At 42.1% G+C, this 26,949-nt stretch overlaps 1 protein-coding gene across 2 annotated transcripts in view; it reads left to right on the top strand.

Moving 5' to 3' along the window:
* LOC124043914 (glypican-6-like) overlaps positions 1-26,949 on the top strand; it is a 127,052-nt gene that overhangs the window by 95,684 nt on the left and 4,419 nt on the right. For both annotated transcript variants that reach the window (XM_046363064.1, XM_046363065.1), the window contains 2 exons: positions 22,145-22,284; positions 26,552-26,727. In XM_046363064.1, the coding sequence (XP_046219020.1) occupies positions 22,145-22,284; positions 26,552-26,727 (316 nt within the window). The remainder of the gene's footprint in view (positions 1-22,144; positions 22,285-26,551; positions 26,728-26,949) is intronic.

The following is a 26,949-nucleotide window of genomic DNA, read 5'->3' as shown; positions in this document are numbered from 1 at the left end:
ACCTACTCCATCAGAGCTTGGCAGAGGAGAACTCTGAGAGGGGTGGTGGTTGGTGGTGGTGGTGTCTGGGCGGTTGCTCAAATGGCAGACAGAGTGAAATGAGGCCTCCAGACTGCCTCATGAATAACTGGGCAATTAGCCCGCTTGGAGATTCCCTCTAGATGTTGAGTTGAGTGACAGAGGTTGATTATGGACATCTGACAGCTAGACAAGGACACCTGGTGAGGGTCTCCATGATGAGGATCCATATGCACTGTAGTCAGGGGGTGTCTAGTTCTCTGCTGTGCTGGCTGGTTCTCAGTCGGTTTCTACTGGCTCCATAAAAAGTTGCTAGAGTACAGTGGCTTTCTAGAGACAGACGTCCTCTCTCAGTTTCATGATATCATAGAGTTCTTTCAATAATAAAGCTGTGAACTGTAGTGGTGGTGGCGAGAGGCAGGATGTTAAAGGAGCTGCCCAATGAAAGTCCGACTTTAAAAAGTTAACTCATATCCAAGAAATGTTGTTGACTCATCCTATAATCGTATTTGTGGCGAAAGCATAAATTGGAGAAAATGTTGTTCCAAAACCCCACCTCAAACTTGTATCTCAAACAGACAGTTTAAAAAATGCTTGGCTATTTCCTCATAGAACATGATGTCATCTCCCTGAGAAGGATGAGCTGGCCAATCAGCGGTCTAAAGTAGGATGAGCTTGCCAATCAGTGGTTTACTTGCATTAATATTTTTAATAACCGGTATACGCCCAAACCATTCTATTGTTGGGGTACACCTACAGCATTTCAACAGAGAAAATATGCTTTTTAACATACAGTTGAAGTCAGAAGTTTACATACACTTAGGTTGGAGTCATTAAAACTCATTTTTCAACCCCTCCACAAATTTCTTGTTAACAAACTATAGTTTCGGCAAATCGGTTAGGACATCTACTTTGTGCATGACACAAGTCATTTTTCCAACAATTGTTTGCAGAGGGATAAAATCACAATTCCAGAGGGTCAGAAGTTTACATACACTAAGTTGACTGTGCCTTTAAACAGCTTGGAAAATTCCAGAAATTGATGTCATGGCTTTAGAAGCTTCTGATAAGCTAATTGACATAATTTGAGTCAATTGGAGGTGTACCTGTGGATGTATTTCAAGGCCTACCGTCGAAATCAGTGCCTCTTTGCTTGACATCATGGGACAATAAAAAGAAATCAGCCAAGACCTCAGAAAACAATTGTAGACCTCCACACGACTGGTTCATCCTTGCGAGCAATTTCCAAAGGCCTGAAGGTACCACGTTCATCTGTACAAACAAAAGCACGAAGGAGACGCATTCTGTCTCCTAGAGATGAATGTACTTTGGTGCAAAAAGTGCAAATCAATCCCAGAACAACAGCAAAGGACCTTGTGAAGATGCTGGAGGAAATGTACAAATGTCTCTATATCCACAGTAAAATGAGTCCTATATCGACATAACCTGAAAGGTCGCTCAGCAAGGAAGAAGCCACTGCTCCAAAACCGTCATAAAAAAGCCAGACTACGGTTTGTAACTGCACATGGGGACAAAGATTGTACTTTTGGAGAAATATCCTATGGTCTGATGAAACAAAAATAGAACTGTTTGTCCATAATGACCATCGTTATGTTTGGAGGAAAAAGGGGGATGCTTGCAAGTCGAAGAACACCATCCCAACCGTGAAGCAAGGGGGTGGCAGCATCATGTTGTGAGGGTGCTTTGCTGCAGGATTGACTAGTGCAATTCACAAAATAGATGGCATCATCAGGGAAATTATCTGGATATATTGAAGCAACATCTCAAGACATCAGTCAGGAAGTTAAAGCTTGGTTGCAAATGGGTCTTTTAAATGGACAATGACCCCAAGCATACTTCCAAAGTTGTGGCAAAATGGCTTAAGGACAACAATGTGGAGTGACCATCACCAAGCTCTGACCTCAATCCTATAGAAAATGTGTGGGCAGAACTGAAAAGGCGTGTGTGAGCAAGGAGGCCTACAAACCTGACTCAGTTACAGCAGCTCTGTCAGGAGGAATGGGCCAAAATTCACCCAACTTATTAAACTATTTCAGTCATATTGTAAATAATTACAGGTCATATTTAATAGAAATCTGGAAACACTGGGCAGTCACTTTAAACAGACACACTGGTGTGCATTTATTTGTACAAAGCCCATCATTAGGATGTAATGGGAAGCTGGACTGTCTTAATCACACTGGCCACAGAGAAGGGATTATAATGTTGTCTGTCAGAATGTTTTCAATGATCTGTGAGTTATAGGTTATATAGTTGTGAGTTACAGTGCAAGTATTCAGACCCTTTGACTTTTTACACATTTAGTTACGTTACAGCCTTATTCTATATTTCTTAAATGTTATTTTCCCCCTCATCACTCTACACACAATACCCAAATGATGACATAGCAAAAACAGGTTTTTAGAAATGTTTGCAAATGTATTAAACATTTTTTTAAAACAGAAATACCTTATTTTCATTTTTTTTTAAATGTATACATTAGTCAAAGTTAGAATAAGGCTGTAACGTAACAAAATGTGGAAAAAATCCATGGGTCTGAATGCTTTCCGAATGCACTGTATATGCTTTAATAAGCAACGTAAAGATATAATGTCTTGTAAGTTAAAGGCTTTGGGCAAACAGAGAGTGCAGACATATTGGCCCCAGTGTGACCTTATCATTCTTTAACTTTAACCATCAATAGTCAGACAAGTGAAATATCCATCCAGAAGCGGCCATGATACATGTGATAGCCCTAAATTCATTTATGAACCGCTGTCTCTAAGGCAGTAGGTTGCTGCAGTTTGCATTCGGCTTGGGATTGTGGGGGTGTCTGCTCATCCAGATACCTTAGACATGTATTTCCCTCATTGAAGCAGCCTTCTGCCAGGTAACTGACAGTTATTAACCCGGATCCTGTGGCCTCTCATACAGTAGCTGCAGTCCTCACAGCTGCAGCAGTTATCAATGTCACTGTTCCCATCTGTTTATTCACCGTCAGAGGTGTCTGATACCCAGTGGGAGGCCTCCTCTTTCACTTCCGCTGTTTTGTCGTCCCACTCACTGTCTTCCTTTAACTTTCCAGAACATCATAATTATCAGTGACATTCCCGGTGATGTTGCATGTATCCAAAGCTAAGGAGTCCTTTGATTTGGAGTTAGTGTCTGACTTCAGCGGTGAATTAGCTAGTCAAAGGATGCAAGCTGAGCCAGGGATGGCAGGAACTCAGGAAGGGTCTGTTGTTGTCTGGCTGTGTTGCAGTGCTTATGGGGAAGCCCTGAAGAGCCGGTCCACCTCCAGGCTCCATGAGCCATGACTGCTTCATTCCCTGACATCCTGTCACCATCCGCCATCACAGTCCTGTGAGAGGAATGGATCTTTGAACGTCCTAAGGGAGATGAAGGCACCACAGAGTGTCAGGCAGAGAGGGCCTTTAACGGCTGGTGTTTGATGATAGGGCAGGCCTTTAATGTGCCATTTAGTATAAGTTGTTTTATTCATTGTCTTCTCCTGGGGCGTCCTTGTCATGAAATGTATTCCAAGGTCATTTTTCAATCACAGGGAAAAACAGGAAGCAAAAAAAGTTATTTTATAGAATTTTAAAATAATGTATAGTTGCCATTTACAACCTTTTAGTTGGATTTACATGGATTTAGCAAACTATTGCTTCGGCGTCAGCATAAATCATTGCACAACTGAACGTGGATGTTGCAAGAGGTTGGTTAACTCCATTCGGTGGATTATTTCTGTGTAATTATACTCTTTGCTTTGTATTTTGGTAACTCGATAGGCTGATGTCCATTTCCATGTACTTGCAAATCCATGCGCTCGCCAGCCCTAATTCAGTTGTGTGGCTGTAAATGAATTGTGCTGGCCTCATTGATTGCTTTTGGGAGACTGAAGTCCTCTAGCTGTGCATGGATGTGGCGCCTAATGTGCAGTAAAGGAAATTGGATAACTCCAGAGCAGTGCCATAGAAACCAAGCTACAGTCTATCTTCATTAGCTAGATGAGCATCATCTTGGAACACGACAACAGTCTGTTGTAGCTTCTCTTGTATGCTGCCCTTTTGAATTTGGTCTCGTGCTCCATCTCAGTCGTTTCTACGCTGCCTGATATATTTGTAATTACAGTTATTCATAGTCTATCTTATATGTATAATATGTTTCATAATATATATCATGTTTACCTATTTCTCTCTGGAGCATAATAGATGTAGGTCTCGTAGAATCGGGTCTTATAGAAAGAAGTCTCTCATGCAAGCGAAACAATATTGCACAGATCATCTTGTGACTTGCAGCCATGCGCATGGGAACAAATGTGAAATGCCGGTGTGGTGGCCTGGGTCATACTGCGGCCTATAACCCTTCATTCTATCCTTTTTCAAAGTATTGACCCATACATAAACCAGCTGCAATGCAGAGTCACTTTAAGCCTCTGAAGCATTCTCGTTTTAGATACGGCTTAATGGAAGTAAGTAGGTCTATCCACATGTCCATTCTCATAGTGGTTGCATTTATCCATTCCAGCCATGCTATTATGTAGATTCCACAGATTCTAACATAATTGTTAGTTTCCCCCAAAACCACATAAAAATAAACAGTGTAAAGATGGATAGTCCTATGATTTGACAGTGTATTTAGGAATCTCTGAACAAAGGGTGGTACTCAAGCATACAAATGTGATGGTTGAAAATGGTAGCCTGACAAATTCAGCAAATGCCAGCAATCTTGGATAACCACCCGAGACTACATTCTGAATGTTCCGAATCACAATGGGTTTGATACAAGCGGTTTAGTGTTTTCTTCGACTTCACGGTCTCCAGAGCTACTTGTATGCTAAATCATTTGCCAGGCGGTTTCAAGGGAAATGAGGATGAACAAACAGATGACAAGTTAGCAAATGCCTCTATTATCATGCCTCCATCACAGGATATCTCACTGAGGAGATACTAGGCTCTACTCTCTCTCATTGTAGAAGTAGTCCAGAAATAGACGTCACACATTCTATAATACTGCCAGATATTTGATGTACAGTGCCTTTGGGAAGGTATGCAGACACCTTGACTTTTTCCACATTTTGTTACGTTACAGCCAAGTTTTAAAATTGATTAAATGTTTTTCTCCTCCTCATATCTACACACAATACCCCAGAATGACGAAGCAAAAATGGTTTTTGACAGTTTTGTAAATGTATTACAAATAAAAAACTGAAATATTACATTTACATAAGTATTCAGACCCTTTACTCATTACTTTGTTGAAGCATCTTTGGAAGCGATTACAGCCTCGATTCTTCTTGGGTATGGCGCTACAAGCTTGACACACCTGTATATGGGGAGTTCCTCCCATTCTTCTCTGCAGATCCTGTCAAGCTTTGTCAGGTTGGATGAGAAGCGTTGCTGCACAGCTATTTTCAGGTCTCTCCAGAGATGTTCGATCAGGTTCAAGTCTGGCTGGGCCACTGAAGGACATTCAGAGACTTGTCCCGAAGCCATTCCTGCGTTGTCTTGTCTGTGTGCTTAGGGTCGTTGTCCTGTTGGAAGGTGAACCTTCACCCCAGTCTGAGGTCCTGAGAGCTCTGGAACAGGTTATCATCAAGGATCTCTCTGTACTTTGCTCCGTTCATCCTTGTCTCCCAGTCCCTGCAGCTGAAAAACATCCCCACAGCATGATGCTACCACCATGCTTCACCGTAAGGGATGGTGTCAGGTTTCCTCCAGAGGTGACACTTAGCATTCAGGCCAGTTCGATCTTGGTTTCATCAGACCAGAGAATCTTGTTCCTCATGGTCTGAGAGTCTTTAGGTGCCTTTTGGCAAACTCCAAGCGGGCTGTCATGTGCCTTTTACTGAGGAGTGGCTTCCGTCTTGCTACTTTACCATGAAGGCCTGTTTGGTGGAGTGCTGCAGTGATGGTTGTCCTTCTGGAAGTTTTTCCCATCTTCACAGAGGAACTCTAGAGCTCTGGCAGAGTGACCATCGGGTTCTTGGTCACCTCCCTGACCAAAGCCCTTCTTCCCCAATTGCTCAGTTTAGCCAGGCAACCAGCTCTAGGAAGAGTCTTGGTGGTTCCAAACTTCTTTCATTTAAGAATGATAGAGGTCACTGTGTTCTTGGGGACCTCCAATGCTGCAGACATTTTTTGGTACCCTACCCCAGATCTGTGCCTCGTCACAATCCTGTCTCGGAGCTCTACGGACAATTCCTTTGACTTCACGGCTTAATTTTTGCTTCGATATGCACTGTCAACTGTGGGACCTTATATAGACAGGTGTGTGGCTTTCCAAATCATGTCTAATCAATGGAAATTACCACAGGCGGACTTCAGTCAAGTTGTAGAAACATCTCAAGGATGATCAATGGAAACAGGATGCACCCGAGTTAAATTTCTGGTCTCATAGCAAAGGATCTGAATAATTTTGTAAATAAGGTATTTCTGTTGATTATTTTTAATGCATTTGCAAAAATAAAATAAACTGTTTTTGCTTTGTCATTATGGGGTATTGTGTGTTGTTTTATTTAATCCATTTTAGAATAAGGCTGAAATGTAACAAAATGTGGAAAAAGTCAAGGGGTCTGAATACTTTCCAAAGGAACTGCATCTCACCTTGTAATCCAAGGATCAGTCATGTGGTGTTTTATTCTATTTCAGTTCTTGAATTAGCACTTTCTATCCACAAATAGTTGATATTGTGAAACAATGAGCTTGAGTGTCAGACAGCAGAAGGATGGGAAAGATGGCATGGCACCAGGCTCTTTCACAGCCGTGTTCCGTTCTAAACAGAAGGAAGCCATTTCTATTCCTGAAGATGTCACGATATCACTCTGCTCTGCTGGCAGATGTGTGTACAGCGGTACAGCCATGGCACAAATAGACAGTTTGGCTCTCACATGAGAGTCACCAAATAACACATTCCCTTCCATCACCAGACACACATGCACACACACCACAACCACAAGCAACACCACCGCAAGTTGTTATCTCATAATGAGTCCCTGGCACTCTGTACCACTCACCTCTATGTATAACTTGAAACTAACTACATGTCATTTGAAAAAACAAATATGGCTATTATATGGCTATTATACGCCGATATTTGATGTTTTACTTGGAGGAACATTGCTGTAATCATCAAGGGATTTGATATGAATCATTTCAGGCAGCTTCACACCAGGTTCCTCTTCGTCTCTTGTTAGCAGGGTCTCCTTCCATGGATCATTCCTGCATCCTAACTAATGGTGTTGCCATTAAGGCCCTGCTCCTCTTCATATCTGTCAATACATTAATGAGATACATTGGCCCCATCACACCCGGGCCTTTGCAGGCTTCCCCGGAGAGCCGTGCCAGCCGGGGGAAGAGCAGGCCCCCCGATTGCTCTGTTCTTCTGAACAGCATGGAGTTTCCCTTTAATCATCTCCTCTCGCTCAACCACTTCTCCAGTCCTAGCCTAGGGCAAATCACTAGCACAAACTTACAACCATTTCATCAATATTCTGTCATTTTGCCACACCAAGGCATCCCTGTTTGATGAATTGAGCGCACCATGATCAAGTGTATTGCTTAACTGCTTGTCGTTGAGGGACTGATTCCAGGGCATAAAGAGGGGTTACTCTGATTACGGCACGGTGGGACAATTTGACTGCGTGTAAAAGGCTGTTATAACAACTAATTGAAAGAAGCCACTTATTGTTGGACCTTCTTCAACCCCTTCGTTAGTATACTGTACACCCACTGGAATCTCCATGCAATAGTTAGTAAAAGGTTAAAGATCTCACAACTACTGCAGTGACATACTGTCTGCTAATGCAGTATGTTTGGTGCTATATTTCAGAGCACTAAAATACTGTATTTCTTTAATTAGATGAACATGATACGCTATAACACACTTACTCCTCCTTGTAAAGCATTGGTTGCTTCAGGTATTTGGTCTTGTCCTGTCCTCTCAATGTTACTATCTGTCCATGGGGGTTTAAATTAGAAAACAACACTATTATACTATTTAAGGATGTAGAGAAGTGAGAACTAAGATACAATCCCAGACACGTAACATATAGTCCATGAAACGATCTGTACGTTGAAGGATTTCTCGATAATGCTGTTCGGTTGAATTGTGTAAAACAAAACTACATATCCTCAAGGGATTCAAACAAAAAAAAAAATGCTACAATTCAATATATATATTTGGGAAATAGCCAAAACAGCGGTTTATTTGTCCACGTAAACAACATATGACACCGACCGTAACTGTTTGTTTGCTCTACTGTACGTGAAGCTGCCCTGGATCAAGATTAAAGCCGCTCATCATTATGCACTAGCATTACAAGCAGAATTTCCAAGTAAAAGTACTGTAGATATGAATATTGTTTCATCATTGCTCTATGTACGTGTTATTCCCTTGTCTAATATGAACATTTCAAACACTTGATATATGGGGAGCCTTCTGAATGGTGATAAATATTCATTGCCATTGTTCCCGTAGACTTGCTTGCATCTGTCATCCCTTCAATCTCTGCCAACCATAACACCGGGGAAGATGCTGCTACATTTCTCTCACTGTTCCAAAGTTAAATCAAAGCAACCTGAAAATAATAGTCACATTTGAATGACAATAAGACTCTCACCTCGCGTCAATTATGTGCTGTGCCAGGAAACATTGTAATAACAGTCACAAAGACAGGGCTTCACAGACATATGGCGCCGTCACTCTTGGGTATTGGAATGATATACAGGCAGGACACACCACCCCTATGCTGAGATCTCTGTGTTAAATCATAGCCATCCGCTCCGGCAGATTTAATGCAGAGACATAATCAGGACTCTTGGGAACCAAGCCAGGGCTGCATGGGTCTGGGGCTGCGTGGGGCTGGGGCTGCATGGGTCTGGGGCTGGAGCTGCATGGGGCTGGGGGTAGGGCTAGTGCTACTCGGGCTTAGGGTTGCTGGGGTTAAGGGCTTGGGTGAAAGCTGCGGCTGAGGCTGATGTTAAGGTTGGAGCTGAGGGTAGGACTTTGGCTGCTGATACTGAAGCGTGAGGCTGTGGCTGGGGCTGCAGGATGATTGGCCTCCACCTGTTGTGGCATGGATAAATAGTCATTGGCTTCCAAACGTTTATCTTGTGGCCATTGAAATATACCACAGTAGCGCAGATATTTCACAGTTCGGCACTGATTGAACCCCTTTATTCAAATTCAATATCCGAGTGCTGCTGATACATGTGACAAGTTCAGAATGCAGCTGACAACTTCAGAGGGGCTGCTGAAGACAGTGTGACAGCGTACTTTCTGCCAGTTGTTCACTGAAACACAGTCGCTTTGTTGCTCATGGAGATATTCACTTAGAGTCTGTACAATCATGTGTGGCCGTTTGCCAATGCCATCGGGGTATGTGTGTTTTGGAAGTTGCACTGCAGTAAGCTAGTTTCATAATACAAACAACACATTGAAGTTACTGTAAAGGCCGACTGTGTCATTGGCCTGAGTTTGAAGGAGGAACTGCTCAGGTATATCCGTCCCGTCTGTGCTTAAACTGACAGGATTAACAGTTGTTTGATCTCTTTTAGGGGTCGCCCAATACGGCATCACAAAGGGGGAACATGTTTGTACCTACCCTCTGTTGATTGTTATTGATTAGGGTGAAATGAGACAACACATCCATGTGCACTACACTAGTTGCTTTATGCAGTAACCCCTGTGCCCTCTCAGTGTTTAGCTTCTTCCAAGGACACAAACACAATTCAACGGTCATGCCATTGTGGAAAGTCTTATTCAAAACACAATCTGAGTTGATTTACTTAGTATGTGTTTTTTGGAGGGGGGGGGGGGGGGGTGTTGGGAGATTTTTAATATGCAGAGTGGGTTTTGGAACAGATGGTGTGTCGTGGTTGAGAGGCTGTGCTGTTTATGAGGAGACCCAGGCCCAGGAGGAAGGGTTTATGAGGTGTTAGACACCAGTGATTAAATAGCCGTGTCGAGGGACAAACACCCACAGGGGCTCACTCCACTGCCACCATTCTCCACACTGGAGCTGGGGAACAGGGACATCTGCAGTCTTTAAAAACATAAAGGATAGGTAAATAGTGTTATTTAAGATCAAAACATCAAATCAAATCGTATTTGTCACATGGGCCGAATACAACCGTGAAATGCTTATTTTACGAGCCCTTTTCCAACAATGCGGAGTTAAAACGTGAGAAAAAAATAGCAGCAAAAAAAAAAGGAAATAGTAACACAATAAAAGAACAATAGCGAGGCTACATACAAGGAGTACCGGTACCGAGTCCATGTGCAGGGGTATGAGGAAGTTGAGGTAATGTAGGCAGGGGAAAAGTGACTGGGCAATCAGGATAGACAAGCAGCAGCATTTGTGAAGAATGTGAAGGAGTGTGAAAAGATGTGTGTGTGGATTCCACATCTGTTGAATACATTACAGCAGTAACAGATACTGTAATAGATGTTTTACCAACCTTGACAATGGGTGGGAATGTCTAATTCACCGACTGTCCCAGGTGTGAATCAGTCCCTACTCAGAGGGTTAGAATGCCAACCGGCAGTGTTGCCCAATGGAGTAGCCTAGGGTCTGGATCTACTGTAGCAGACTGAAATATCCCTGTTGCTGTGGACTCCAATGAGAGAAGAGTGTCTGGTGTCAGGGTCATCCATTCCACCTCACTGTTGGTCAGAGTCAGACATATGGAGTATGGTAGGAGTTTGCTGCAGGGAGCAGACTCCTTGAGCTCTGTACTGTAATTGAGATGCAGCGAGAATACAGCATTCATATCAAATGAAAAACCTATTTTAAAGCAGGCAGTAGTGACTGTTGCCAGGGAAAATAGGTTGATCATGGAGTTCTCTGCCCCTTGTGGTTTGTGCGGCCAGACCTTCTGCACAGGCTATGATTAGACTGAGCTCAGCCTGCACTCATTTGGTAGAGACTTGTGACTGAAGGATACTTTTTGTATGCGGCAGCGATGACATGCTTTGTTATTCATTTTAGAAACCCGCAATTAACAGTCGATTAATCATCATAGTGTCCTTTGTAAGTGACATAGAACATGTGTACCTTTTTTTGAAACTATATTTTCCAAGTCCGCATTAACGACGCTCTGAGGAAGTGCCTTGCCTTAATAAATAAAAAAACGGAAAGAAAAGATGTTTAATGAAAGCAGTGCTGAATCAAGTTAGGGCATGCCCCCTTTTTATATACAGTGTCTCACCTCTGCAGTCTGGCAGCCAACGGAGGTTGGTATTAGTCACCTTGGTGCTCATCCTGTAGTAAGTCGATAGAGTTTGGTCTCCGGCCCCTGGCAGCATGGTAGAACAGCCAGGAGGATGACTTTGGCTTGAAAGCCGGTAACACGGCAGTTTTTGATCTGGAGATTGGCAAGGGCAACACAGATACAAGGACAGAGGGACGAGCAAAACAAAAAGTGATATGGCAAGGGTCATTTTATCCACGCACACAGACATACTAGGTTCATTTTTTTTTTACTACAAATAAAGGCATGTAATTATCTGCATAAAATATTTGCTTATAGTATATAAAATGCATTGTACTCTTGTAGCCTAGGTAGATGACAATCATCTGTAAATACTCTGCCCATGTGTTTGTCTATTTCGAACTACCCAGTTATTTCCCACAATGAGCAAATATAGTGTGCATGGTAAGTTTGCTTTGGAACGAGCTGCTTTGAATTTGAAGGCACTTTAGTTTATCTGAGTTTAAAGTAAAGTCGTGCTGTCCGCTGTATGACAGGTAGTGTGTGTGTCATTTACGGCGCCATTAGAACATAACTAATGATGTTTACAGCTGGATTCATCCCCAGTACTGCCTTTTACATCCATTAGTTAGACCCGCTGGTTTCCCATTGGTAATCCCCTTGCAGACAGCTGCAGACAGAGGGGGGAAAGAGAAAGAGAGACAGGGAAGAGAGGTGGAGAAGAGGATAAGAGAGAGAGAGAGAGAGAGAGGGAGAGAGAGAGAGAGAGAGAGAGAGAGAGAGAGAGGGAGAGAGAGAGAGATGTACTGTATGGCTCAGGACAGAGAGAGAGAGATGTACTGTATGGCTCAGGACATAGAGAGAGAGACAGGGAGAGAGAGAGCAAGAGATGTACTGTATGGCTCAGGTCAGAGAGAGAGAGAAACAGGGAGAGAGCGATGGCTCAGGACAGAGAGAGAGAGAAACAGGGAGAGAGAGATGTACTGTATGGCTCAGGACAGAGAGAGAGAGAGAGAGAGAAGGCAGAAGACTAGGCTGGACTCTGCTGCAGAATTTGATCCTCTCTGTTTAATTTCATGTGAAGTCTTCAGTGTTTTCACACATTATTCCATCCAAACCATAGCACTTTTTACCCCCAAATAACCTTTATGTGAAAAGCTTTGTCACAACGATATGTATTTCATTATGAATACAAACAAGCATTGCGACTGGAAATGTCATTTGAAGCTCAGAAAGCCTCAACCCCTAGCAATCCTGAAACAATTTCACATTTCCTAATGACTTTTTGCCCTGTTTGTCAGGTTCTGTGGCCGTCCCTGCATATCCGTATCGCTGCCTCGTGGCAGTCATTCTAAAGCAATCAGCAGGCACGCGTCCTCTGGAGGTATTCTAAATATTCTGTCATTAGCCTAAAGGACCGCTCCGTGCTTTGAAGAGAGATGGATTATAGATGGCATGACGCATTAAACAGAATGTAGATATGAGTTCAGAAGCAGAAACACAAGCCCATGCTCTTTGATTGGATAGTCCTGAGTTGTTTAAACTGGAAAGACTCCACTGTGAGATTAGCTAGTCAAATACAGAAACTCTGAACAGTGCTCTTCTCGATAGCTATTATGATATTCTCTATCAAATATCCTTGGTATTATTACTAACATTATTTCTACAGTGATTTGTACTGTATTTATTTCCTCAACAATGAATGCTAGTGAATAGGGTTGAAAGCTACCTATTTAACACACAGCTCATATACTGGCACATTTTCTTGTTCCGGTGGTGCAACATGTAATTTGTCCAAATGTGCATCAAAGTGGCACATAAAAGGAAATGTCTTCATTCTGTCTTCACGGTGAAGACTTCTCGTGTCAGCATTACATTTCAATCGTTATGCATTTTAGTCATTTAGCAGACGCTCTTATCCAAAGTGACTTACATTAGAGCCCTGTGTTCTCTGTCTTGATATATATATATATATAAATATATATGGATATTAACCATGGTTAATAACCATAACTTTAATGTCCTGTGGCTTCACATTTGTCATTATCACCCAATCAGTGTGGATGTTAGAGTAAACAGGAAGTGGGGTTCATTTCTTTGGAGTATTTGAAGGATGTTTGGGATTTTAGTGGAAATACCTCCTATTGTCTGACAGCCGTTTAGAGAGATGATCAAGGTCATGAACATAATCTCAGTTTCCTCTCTCTGTCTTCTCTGTCTCTGTCTCTGTCTCTGTCTCTGTCTCTGTCTCTGTCTCTGTCTCTCTCTCTCTCTCTCTCTCTCTCTCTCTCTCTCTCTCTCTCTCTCTCTCTCTCTCTCTCTCTCTCTCTCTCTCTGTCTCAGTATGTCGTTCTCTTTTGCTCTCTCTGTGTGTCTCTCTTTCTACCTTCTCCCTCTCCTTCTCTCTCTTAGTCTTTCTCTCTCTTTCTCTCTCTCTCTCTCTACTCTCCATATTCCCTTCATTTGCACCCTGCACATACTGTACCTGTCTGTCAGTGCTGCTCAGCCTATGTACCCTCCACTTCTTATGCATACATGCATGCACTAGAGAATTCAAATAAACATCCTCTCAGTAAAAGTGGCTCTATCGAGAGCTGAGATTATAAGGTTTTTTACATTTTGAGAATCTCTATGTATCTTTGCATGTTTTTTTACCTTGAAGTTTTTTTTTTATGATTTAAAAAAAATGTAAACTTGATTTAACTAGGCAAGTCAGTTAAGAATGAATTCTTACCTACAATAACGGCCTACCCCAGACGACGCTGGGCCAATTGTGCGCCGAACTTTGGGACTCCCAATCACGGCCTGGAATCAAACCAGGGACTGTAGTGACACCTCCCGCACAGAGATTCAGTGCATTAGACAGCTGCGCCACTCGGGAGCCTTGCAATATCTTGTAAATGTGTAAAGCATTTGCTTGTATATATAGACTTATGTAACTCATCTGTATTATCACTTGCTGTTGCAGATACTTCAAATCCCATGGCATATTAGCACAGCAAGAGGCAGCATAGTCTAAAGTATGACCTTGCTACTTTAATGTCAAGTATTAATTATGGATACCATTTGCATGATCCATACTTACTTTTTTATAGAATGTGTGTGTGTGTGTGTGTGTGTGTGTGTGTGTGTGTGTGTGTGTGTGTGTGTGTGTGTGTGTGTGTGTGTGTGTGTGTGTGTGTGTGTGTGTGTGTGTGTGTGTGTGTGTGTGTGTGTGTGTGTGTGTGTGTGTGTGTGTGTGTGTGTGTGTGTGTGTGTGTGTGTGTGCATGGATGTCGGTACACAATATACATTAATGTATCTATTATACACTGAGTGTACACAACTCTTTCCATAACATAGAGTGCCTTCAGCAAGTATTCACACCCCTGGACTTTTTCCACATTTTGTTGTGTTACAGCCTGATTTTGTTATACACTGTCCTACACACTATACCCCATAATGTCTACGTGGAATTATGTTTTTAGACGTTTTTACCAATTAATAAAAAATGAAAAGCTGAAGTGTATTCAACCCCTTTGTTATGACAAGCCTAAATAAGTTCAGGAGTAAAAAAGTCACATAATAAGTTGCATGGACTCACTCTGTGTGCAATAGTGTTTACCATGATTTATGAATGACGACCTAATTTCTGTACCCCACACATAAAAGTATACGTAATGTTCCTCAGTCGAACAGTGAAATTCAAAAACAGATTCAACCACAAAAGAACACTGTTTTTATTTGAATGCCTTTCGAAGAAGGGCATCTATTGGTAGATGGGTAAAAAATGTAATAAAAAGACATTGAATATCCCTTTGAGCATGGTGAAGTTATTAATTACACTTTGGATCAATATCAATACACCCAGTCACTACAATGATGCAGGCGTCCTTCCTAACTCAGTTGCCGGAAAAGAAGGAAACCGCTCAGGGATTTCACCATGAGGCCAATGGTGACTTTAAAACAGTTAAATAGTTTAATGGCTGTGAGAGGAGAAAACTGAGGATGGATCAACAACATTGTAGTTACTCCACAATACTAACCTCAATGACAGAGTGAAAAGAAGGAAGCTTGTTTATGGTAAAAATATCCCAAAACATGCATCCTGTTTGCAATGAGGCATTGAAGTGAAACTGCAAAATATTTGGCAAAAAAATTCACTTTATGTCCTGAAAACAAAGTGTTATGTTTGAGACAAATCCAACACATCACTGAGTGCCACTCCTCATATTTTCAAACATGGTGGTGGCTGCGTCATGTTATTGGTATGCTTGTCATCTGCAAGGACTAGGGAGATTTTTAGGATAAAAAGACACAGAATAAAGCTAAGCACAGGCAAAATCCTAGAGGAAAACCGGGTTCAGTCTGCTTTCCAACAGACACTGGGAGATTAATTCACCTTTCAGCAGGACAATAACCCAAAACACAAGGCCAAATATACACTGGAGTTCTTTACCAAGACAACATTGAGTGTTTCTGAGTGGTCTAGTTACAGTTTTTACTTAAATCGACAAAAAGAGCTGTGTCATGATCGTTATAATGAGTGGACCAAGATGCAGCGTGGTATGGTTCCATCCTCTTTATTTTGAAGTGAAACTCAAAGAAAACAATAAATGCAAAACGAAACGTGAAGCTGCTATAGTACTCACAGGCAACTATACATAGTCAAGATCCCACAAAGCGCAAAGGGGAAATGGCTGCCTAAATATGAACCCCCAATCAGAGACAACGATAAACAGCTGCCTCTGATTGGGAACCATACCAGGCCAACATAGAAATATAATTACCTAGATGACCCACCCTAGTCACACCCCGACCAAACCAACATAGAGAATAAAAAGCTCTCTATGGTCAGGGCGTGACACTATGGCAACACTTGAAAATGGCTGTGTAGCAATGATCAACAAAAAAGGGCAAACATTATAAAAGAAAGCTCTTAGAGGCTCTTAGAGACTTACCCGGCAAGACAACAAAGCAAAGGAGATGATCGTGGACTTCAGGAAACAGCAGAGGGAGCACCCCCCTATTCACATCGAAGGGACAGCAGTAGAGAAGGTGGAAAGTTTTAAGTTCCTCGGCGTACACATAACAGACAAACTGAAATGGTCCACCCACACAGACAGTGTGGTGAAGAAAGTGCAACAGCGCCTCTTCAACCTCAGGAGGCTGGAGAAATGTGTCTTGTCAACCAAAACCAACAATCTTTTACAGATGCAAAATTGAGAGCATCGTGTCGGGCTGTATCAAAGCCTGGTACGTCAACTGCACTGTCCTTAACTGCAAGGCTCTCCAGAGGGTGGTACCTTCTGCACAACGCATCACCAGGGGCAAACTACCTGCCCTCCATGACACCTACACCACCCAATGTCACAGGAAGGCCAAAAAGAACATCAAGGACAACAACCACCCGAGTCACTGCCTGTTCACACCGCTACCATCCAGAAGGCAAGGTCAGTACAGGTGCATCAAAGCTGGGACCAAGAGACTGAAAAACAGCTTCTATCTCAAGGCCATCAGACTGCTAAACAGCAATCACTAACTCAGAGGCTGCTGTCTACATTGAGACCCAATCACTGGACACTTTAATAAATGGATCACTAGTCACTTTAAACAATGCCACTTTAAATAATGCCACTTTAATAATGTTTACACATCTTACAATACTCATATCATATGTAAATACCTTATTTTATACCATCTATTGAACCTTGCCTATGCCACTCGGCCATCGCTCATCCATATATTTATATGTACATATTCTCATTCACCCCTTTAGATTTGTGTGTATTAGGTAGTTGTTGGGTTACATGTTAGATATTGCTGCACTGTCGGAACTAGGAGCACAAGCATTTTGCTACACTCGCATTAATATCTGCTAACCATGTGTATGTGGCCAATAAAATTTGATTTGAGCTGTAATCACTGCCAAAGGTGATTCAAACATTTATTGACTTTAACATTTCTAAAAACATGTCTTCACTTTGTCATTATGGAGTATTGTGTGTAGTTGAGTGAGCAATTCAGGCTGTAACACAACAGAATATGGAATAAGTCAAGGGGTGTGAATACTTTCTGAAGGCTCTGACCAGGTGAATCCAGGTGAAAGCTGTGATCCCTTATTGATGACACATGTTAAATCCACTTCAATCAGTGTAGCTGAAGGGGAGGAGACAGGTTAACTTCTCTAGGGCAGGGGGCAGCATTTGGAATTTTGGATGAAAAGCATGCCCAAATTAAACAGCTTTCTACTCAGTCCCAGAATATAGGATATGCATATAAGTAGTAGATTTGGACAGAATAATAAAATAATAAAGTTTCCAAAACTGTTAAAATAATGTCTGTGAGTATAACAGAACTGATTTGGCAGGCGAAAACCCGAGAAAAATCCATTCCGGAAGTAGGATTTTTTGTTGTTGTTGTAGTTTTCTATTCAATGCCATTACAGTATCCATTTACTTAGGACTCAAATTGTTCCTATGCCTATGTTCCTATGCCTTCCACTAGATGTCAACAGTCTTTAGAAATTGTTTCAGGCTTGTATTCTGAAAAATGAGGGAGTAAGAGCAGTCTGAATGAGTGGACCCTGCCGTGTCACAGAGCTTTTTCATGTGCACGACCAGAGAGTTGCCTTTCTTGTTTAACTTTTATATTGACAATGTTATTGTCCAGTTGAAATATTATAGATTATTTAGGCTAAAAACAACCTGAGGATTTAATATAAACATTGTTTGACATGTTTCTATGAACTTTACGGATACAATTTGGATTTTTTTGTCGGCCTGTTGTGACTGCGTTTGAGCCTGTGGATTACTGAAGAAAACGCGCAAACAAAACGGAGGTTTTCGGATATCAAGAGAGACTTTATCGAACAAAAGAAACATTTATTGAATAAATGAATGTCTTCTGAGTGTAACCATTTGAAGATCATCAAAGGTAAGGGATTAATTTTATCTCTATTTCTGACTTGTGTAACTCTTCTCCTTGGCTGGTTACTGTTTGTAATAATTTGTCTGCTGGGCTATGTTCTCAAATAATCGTAAGGTATGCTTTCTCCGTAAAGCATTTTTGAAATCTGATACCGTGGTTGGATTCACAAGAAGTTCATCTTTAAACCAATGTAAAATAGTTGAATCTTTTCTGAATTTTTATAATGAGTATTTCTGTATTTGAATTTGGCGCTCTACAATCTCACTGGATGTTGGCCAGGTGGGACACTAGCGTCCCACATACCCTAGAGAGGTTAAAGAAGGTTTTTTAATTCTTGAGACAATTGAGACAATGATTGTGTACCTGTGCCATTCAGAGGGTGAGTGGGCCAGAGAAAATATTGAAGTGCCTTTGAACAGGGTATGGTAGTAGGTGCCGGCACCGGTTTGAGTGTGTCAAGAACTGTTTTGGGTGTTCCATTACCCAAAGGACAGCCCGTCAACTTGACACAACTGTGGAAAGCATTGGAGACAACATGGGCCAGCATCCCTGTGGAACGTTTTTGACACCTTGTAGAGTCCATGCCCTGACGAATTGAGGCTGTTTTGTGGACAAAATGGGGTGCAATGCAATATTAGGAAGGTGTTCCTATTGTTTTGTGCTCTCAGTGTACATTAATATACATTCATGTATAATGTAATACATTCATGTATAAAAAGGCTGGTACACAGTGTTGCATTTGCAGTTGAATTTGCGGTCTCTCTCTTTCTCACTTACTCACACCATACACACGCACTCCCTCAATTTCTAAGAGATGTAGTGCCATCTAGTGGTCATAGTATGCTATACTGCCATCCTGCCTATATCAGCTTGTTGATGCAGTCATCATACCATTTGATTTATTCATAGGGAATGCACAATGAAGAGGGGGACTGAGATTCAAAAACAGCTTATAGAAGTAAATTGCATTTGGTCTACTTATTATTTATTTTTTTAAAGCACATTCTCCCTTCTCCTCTTTCTTTATTCTCACTCCTTTGGCGTGCTGAAAGTATTTGAGATTGAGGTAGAAAGTCAAATTCCATTTGGATTCCATTCAAAGTATATTTTCTCACTCTGGAGATGGTCTTTGTTCACTCTGTAGGAATATAAGTTATATATTTAAATGTTAAGAATATGGGATATAAAGAAATATATATTTAATATGTATTCACTTATTTTGTAATGAAACTGAATTCTGAGAATGGATCCCCCTGAATATGATCAATGAGAATATGGAGCGACGTAAGGTAACGCAACCTGTTGAGTCTCGAGCCCCATCATAGTTTCATGATAACATCAATTAAAGTCACATTAAACACAACTACCAGTACAGTGCATTCGGAAAGTATTCAGACCCCTTCCCTTTTTCCACATTTTGTTACGGTACAGCCTTATTCTAAAATGTATTAAGTACATGTTTTCTCATCAATCTACACACAATACCCCATAAGGACAAAGCTGAAACTGTTTTTAAGAAAATGTTAGCAAATCTATATTAAGAAAATACCTTATTTACATAAATATTCAGACCCTTTGCTATGAGACTCGGAATTGAGTTCAGGTGAATCCTGTTTCCATTGATTATCCTTGAGATGTTTCTACAACTTGATTGGAGTCCACCTGTGGCAAATTCAATTGATTGGACATGATTTGGAAAGGTACACACTTGTCCATATAAGATCCCACAGTTGACAGTGCATGTCAGAGCATAAACCAAGCCATGAGGCCGAATTAATTGTCCGTAGAGATCTGAGACAAGGTTGTGTTGAGGCACAGATCTGGGGAAGGGTACCAAAACATTTCTGCAGCATTGAAGGTCACCAAGAACACATCGTTCTTAAAGGGAAGAAGTTTAGAACCACCAAGACTCTTCATAGAGCTGGCCGCCTGGCCAAACTGAGAAATCGGGGAAGAAGGGCCTTCGTCAGGGAGGTGACCAAGTACCCTTCTAGAAGGACAACCATCTCTGCAGCACTCCACCAATCAGACCTTTATGGTAGAGTGGCCAGACGGAAGCCACTCCTCAGTAAAAGACACATGACAGCCCACTTGGTGTTTGCCAAAAGGCACTTAAAGGACTCTCCGACCATGAGAAATAAGATTATCTGGTCTGATGAAACCAAGATTAAACTCTTTGGCCTGAATGCCAAGCTTCACATCTGGAGGAAACCTGACACCATCCCTACGGTGAAGCACGTGGCGGCAGCATCATGCTGTGGGGATGTTTTTCAGCGGCAGGTACTGTGAGACTAGTCAGGATCAAGGGAAAGATGAACAGAGCAAAGGACAGAGAGATCCTTGATGAAAACCTGCTCCAGAGTGCTCAGGACTTCAGACTGTGGCGAAGGTTCACCTTCAAACAGGACAACAACCCTAAGCATACAGTCAAGAAAATACAGGAGTGACAAATCTCTGAATATCCTTGAGTTGCCCAGCCAGAGCCCGGACTTGAACCCGATCTAACATCTCTGGAGAGACCTGAAAATAGCTGTGCAGCGACGGTCCCCATTCGACCTGACTAAGCTCAAGAGGATCTGCAGTGAAGAATGGAAGAAACTCCCCAAATAAAGCGGGAGCTTGTAGCGTCATACCCAAGAAGACTCGAGGCTGTAATCGCTGCCAAAGGTGCTTCAACAAAATACTGGATAAAAGGTCTGAATACTTATGTGAATGTGATATTTCAGTGTTGTTGTTTTTCTTTTAGCAAAAATGTCAATAATCCTGTTTTTGCTTTGTCATTATTGGGTATTGTGTGTAGATTGATGAAGGAAAAAAACAATTGAATCCATTTTAGAATAAGGATGTAACATAACAAAATGTGGATAACGGGAAGGGGTCTGAATACCTTCCGAATGCACTGTGCAAAAGCTCAAACCCACATTTATTTCTCAAAGTTCTGTAAAACAGACTGGCCAAAATGAATCTCTTGAATGTTCTTATGAGAACCATCCACCAACTAACAAAGCCACCCCTGCCTTCTCTAGCTGCACAGTACAATATGTTTTATTCCTCAGATCACAGGGTAATCAGGGGCCGCTATAAAGGAACGTATTGAGTTGTGTCAGTCTAATCTCTGTATTTGTTGATGGTGAGATCACATGGATCCGTATTTCCCGGTCCACCTTAGCTCATATGATGGTAGGTATATTATACAGAGTCCTATGGGCCTGGTCGAAAGTAGTGCACTACATAGGGAATAGGATGCCATTTGCACCCAGTGTATCCCCAAAGAATTGAATCTTAGTGCAGTCAGTTGTGTGGTTTAGTGAAACATGGCCGGTGATGTTAGTGCACTGAGTGGTATCCTGGCCCCTCTGGGCAGCAGCATCAGAGCTGCTAACATGCTTTGGCATTCGTGTGACAGGATTAACACATCAAAAGCAGTGGCAGTGGCCTACAGCAGCGACCCCACTGTCAGTACTGCACCTTTCATGTTCAACTACAGGTTCACTACAATTTACCCTGCTGCTCATAGCATGACAAGGGGAGGCAGATAAGGGGGACACTCTGACGTTATCAGGTTTCCCTTCAACTTCTGTGAACGACAGTAAATCCAAACTTTTTAATACAACATCCAGGTTTAGGGTGCAAGTTGCCAGGCATGTTGTGGTTGTGATGCGTGGTTGCTAGGTAAATGTGTCTTTGGAGGTCTCTGCTGATCTGGACTTTTCTCTACATCGGCCTTCATCCCATACGTCCTCTATAGGGGACAGCTTCCTTGTCTCCTTGAGCCACGAGTGAAATTGATTTTTAAACGTGTATACTCTCAGAATGTACATTCACAATTGGACCTTTCTTTTAGCTGCAATATCTGTGTTCAACGTCTTGATAAAGTGTCAAGTGTACACTACAGTCTTTCTTGCTAAATGCAGTATCACCCGATGATGAGGTTACGGACCATTGAGTCTCATACCCAAGTCAATGCTGTCAATTGGTCTCCCTTTACTTCACATACTCAGGTGATTGACATCAAGGAGAAACTGAAGCTGTTCAAGAAGTTGTGGTCCAACCTGCCTGAGGACATCTGCCAGCCACACAGGGTGACAGCAGGGAATGCCACCGATGACGACCAGTGTTGGAATGGGCACACCAAGGGCAGGTAAAACTGGACTACAGACATCTGTAGTTGCACCCAAACACAAGCTGCTTACCCTGAACACTTAGGTAAACTAGCACTAAATGACTTTCATTATATGTCTGATCCCTGAATTAAGTACCTCTTTTATTATGTATTTTGCACTGACCCAAATACGACAACTAACTATTGGAGAGCCTTGACATTTCTGGCAGAGGCATGGCAAAACAAGTGGAAGACAAATTGCTGTGCACTCCAAAGTCCTCCGAGGAGTTGGGAAACATTAAAGCGTCTGAACCAAACTGAGCCTTCCCTGGAGAGGGCCTTTAATGTTTGTTTTCATTTGCTTTGATGTCTTTTTATAACCCGCAATGATGCCCCGTTGCTGGAACTAATTGCATTAGCAACCAAAATGTTTGACAATTGAAGTTAAATGCTGCTTTGTCCCAAAAGGGGAGACTAATAAACTACTGTTATTACAAAATCATAATCCAACTTCCACATGTGCATATTGACTACTTGCTGGGCGACTTCACTTGAATAATAATAGCATAGCTCATTTATGGTTCTCATTCAGTCATTCTGAATGTAATATTTTGTTGTTTCCTAAGTATATGCTAATTACATAGAGGTTGCATTTATTCAACCATTGTGATTGTGTTTGTTTCACAGGAGGTTGGTGGCACCTTAATTGGGGAGAACGGGCTCGTGGTAATGACTGGAGCGGTTTCCATGTGTTTGATGCCATTCCATTTTTTCTGTTCCAGCCATTATTGTGATCCGTCCTCCCCTCAGCAGCCTCCTGTTGTGTGTTTCCTACTGAATGTATGTTTCCTGTCTTTCTTGATATGCCAAGTTGTCTGGTAGAAACATACTGCCTCTACTGGTTAGCCCTCGTTTAACACCCAAAGGTTGAGATAGAAACTTAACTAAAGATTCCGAGGCAGGTGAGGCTGGTGGGAGGAGCTATAGGAGGACGGGCTCATTGTAATAGCTGGTATGGCATTTATGGAACGGTATTAAACACATCAAACATATGGAAACCACATGTTTGACTCCATTCCAAGTTTCGTTCCACTTACTGAGCAATATAACCGGTGATAGGTCTTGTGGGTATTCCAAGGATAATAGATTGGCAGATAGATTTTTACGCTGGTAAAAAATATTTTTGTAACAGCTCAATGTCTATTATTTGTGCGTTTAGCATTTCTTGTTTTGATGACCAAGAGGTCCTGATTTCAACTATGACTCGTACAAAAATTGTACTTCTTGGTGTGTTGGTGTGCGCCAGACTGTTTCAGACTAGCACTAGGTGGATGTACGAAAACAAAGTTAGTATTGGAGATTAAATATAGCATAGCACTGCCCTTTGTGGGTGGTAGTGGCGACTGAGTTGTGAAAAAAAAACAGAAAGTGACCTCTGTAACATTTTCCCGGGTGAAATATATTGTGGTGTGTAAACACATTCCGAGACATGTGCAGTTCAAGAGTTCACTCTACTCACCCTGGTGACCCCTAACAGACCTGTGCTATTCATGCCTGTCAGAAGGAAAGCAGGACAAAAATAACATGGTAGAGAGCTACATGGCGGGTCCAGCCTTTGTCTCTGTCCTTTCTTATTCAACTGGCGGGTGCAGAGCCCAAGGCCTGTTCTGGAGAATTCTGTGTAACAGACACAGCATGCAGGGAGGCCAGAACAGACTTTAAACCCTCTAGAGGCTAATCCCTGTCTAATCTGGGGGAGGGGTTTTAAGCAAACATATGGAATTGTTTTAGGACCATTTAGCTCTTTGATTCAGAATTTTAAGGTCCCTTAAGGTATTAAAATATATATAAAACAATTATTTGATGAAACATTGAATTTGGCCTTACTACTATTCGCCAATAGAAACACATTGAATAACAGTTTCACTACATGAAACAACAGACAGTCCGCAAATTCATTAAAAATCCTACAATGTGATTTTCTGGATTTTTTTTCTCATTTTGTCTGTCATAGTTGAAGTGTACCTATGATGAAAATTACAGGCCTCTCTCATATTTTTAAATGGGAGAACTTGCACAATTGGTGGCTGACTAAACACTTTTTTGCCCACTGTATCTGAGAGATATAAGAAATATCAGGAACCTATTTGTATGTATTTTACATGCATTTAACCCCTTATTTCAGGCACTAAACTATCTCCATATATACTGTACTTCCATTTATTTTTTTAACTGGCACTGGGAACCTTCAGAGGACATATTAGTGTGTAGCCCAAACCGTTCAGACGTTATAGGCAGAAGTTAGCAGAAGAGGCTGTACCGACTTTCAGACGAGTCTTGTGATGCCGATTGCCAAACCGTTCGGACACTATAGACTTTTTTGTGAGAAGATCCCTTTTTCTGGATGTCTCATGGCCTGACTGTCAAGTGTGCTCTCTCTCCGTCCTTTAGGTCACCAGGCTGCTCATTATGGCGCACACCTGTCACCATCGTTACGCGCACCTGCGCATCATCAATCAAATGTATTTATAATAATCAGGCCAGGTAGTCCTAAGGCATGGTCCTAGTGCACAGGTCCTCTGAGAGAAAGAAAGAAAGACAGAAACAAACAAACAAACAAACAAACAAACAAACAAACAAACAAACAAACAAACAAACAAAAAGAGAGAATTAGAGAGAGCATACTTAAATCCACACAGGACACCGGATAAGACAGGAGAAATACTCCAGATATAATAGACTGACCCTAGCCCCCCAACACAAACTATTGCTGCATAAATACTGGAGGCTGAGATAGGAGGGGTCGGGAGACACTGTGGCCCCGTCCGACGATACCCCCGGACAGGGCCAAACAGGCAGGATATAACCCCACCACTTTGCCAAGCACAGCCCCCACACCACTAGAGGGATATCTTCAACCACCAACTTACCATCCTGAGACAAGGCCGAGTATAGCCCACAAAGATCTCCGCCACGGCACAACCCAAGGGGGGGCGCCAACCCGTACAGAAAGATCACGTCAGTAACTCAACCCACTCAAGTGACGCACCCCTCCTAGGGACGGCATGGAAGAGCACCAGTAAGCCAGTGACTCAGCCCCTGTAATAGGGTTAGAGGCAGAGAATCGCAGTGGAGATAGGTGAACCGGCAAGGCAGAGACAGCAAGGGTGGTTCGTTGCTCCAGTGCCTTTCCGTTCACCTTCACACTCCTGGGCCAGACTACACTCAATCATAGGACCTGCTGAAGAGATGAGTCTTCAATAAGGACTTAAAGGTTGAGACCGAGTCAGCGTCTCTCACATGGGTAGGCAGACCATTGGAGCTCTATAGGAGAAAGCCCTGCCTCCAGCTGTTTGCTTAGAAATTCTAGGGACAGTAAGGAGGCCTGCGTCTTGTGACCTTAGCGTACGTGTAGGTATGTACGGCAGGACCAAATCGGAAAGATAGGTAGGAACAAGCCCATGTAATGCTTTGTAGGCTAGCAGTAAAACCTTAATCAGCCCTTGCCTTAACAGGAAGCCAGTGTAGAGAGGCTAGCACTGGAGTAATATGATCACATTGGTTGGTTCTAGTCAAGATTCTAGCAGCCGTGTTTAGCACTAACTGAAGTTTATTTAGTGCTTTATCCGGGTGGCCGGGAAAGTAGTCTAACCTAGAAGTGGCAAAAGCATGGATACATTTTTCTGCATCATCAGACTCACCTGGACTCCATCACTTCCTTGATTACTTTCCCTATATGTCCCTCCCTTTCGTTCCTTCCCCAGGCGTTATTGTTTCTGTTCCTGTGTCATGTCTGTGCGTTGTTCGTGTTTCTTATTTGCTATTATGTTGTGTTTATTTAAACACTCACTCCTTGAACCCGACTTTCAGCGCACGTGGTTACACTGACAAACACAGCTCTAACTCTGCCACCTTTCCCCACAGATGCAGAAGGCTGATTTCGGGGTATTGAGACGCAGCCCATGCGGAAAAAATATCTCTAGCTTAAACAGATGGATTTTGATGGGGATTTTGTGTTATGTAAATTTGACTTCCGCGGGGCTGCGGAAATTGTAGGCTAAGGGTTAATGAGGCTGTCGAGTGTCATTAACCGCTCTGGCATTACTCTCATTCACCCCAGTGAGTTGCTCCAATGTTACACATGAAATGTTCTGCTAATTGCCTAATGAATTGGTTTCTCTCAGTGTGCTTAAGACATGACTTCTATTTAAAAAAAATAGTTCCAGGGGATTTCAGTGGTAACTATGGTAACTCTCTTTTTAGTACATATGAAATGAAGTCATATTATTTTTGTCCTGCCTGGCAGGTATTTCCCAGAGGTTATGAAAGACGGATTGACCAATCAGGTGAATAACCCGGAGGTGGGCGTGGACATCACCAGGCCTGACACGTTCATTCGCCAGCAGATCATGGCTCTGAGAGTGATGACAAACAAGTTAAAAAATGCCTACAATGGCAATGATATCTACTTTCAAGACTCAAGTAAGTAACTCCACACACTTTTTTAAATAAATATTACATTGTTAAGAAATACTGTAGCTATACAGTTTTTCCCAGTATACCTACAGCACAAGTATTGGATTTTTTGTATTTTGTTTTTATACTTCACCTTTTCATGTTCAAAAAATGCAGCAATTATTTCTAGATTAATGTGATCACTTCAACGTTGAAAGTGTATTTTATACCAATAGTCCTCTCTCTGTC

This window comes from Oncorhynchus gorbuscha, linkage group LG09 (assembly GCF_021184085.1).
Source record: "Oncorhynchus gorbuscha isolate QuinsamMale2020 ecotype Even-year linkage group LG09, OgorEven_v1.0, whole genome shotgun sequence".
Lineage (NCBI taxonomy): Eukaryota > Metazoa > Chordata > Actinopteri > Salmoniformes > Salmonidae > Oncorhynchus > Oncorhynchus gorbuscha.
Note: the sequence above shows the minus strand (reverse complement) of the source record. Positions and strands in the feature narration are given on the sequence as shown.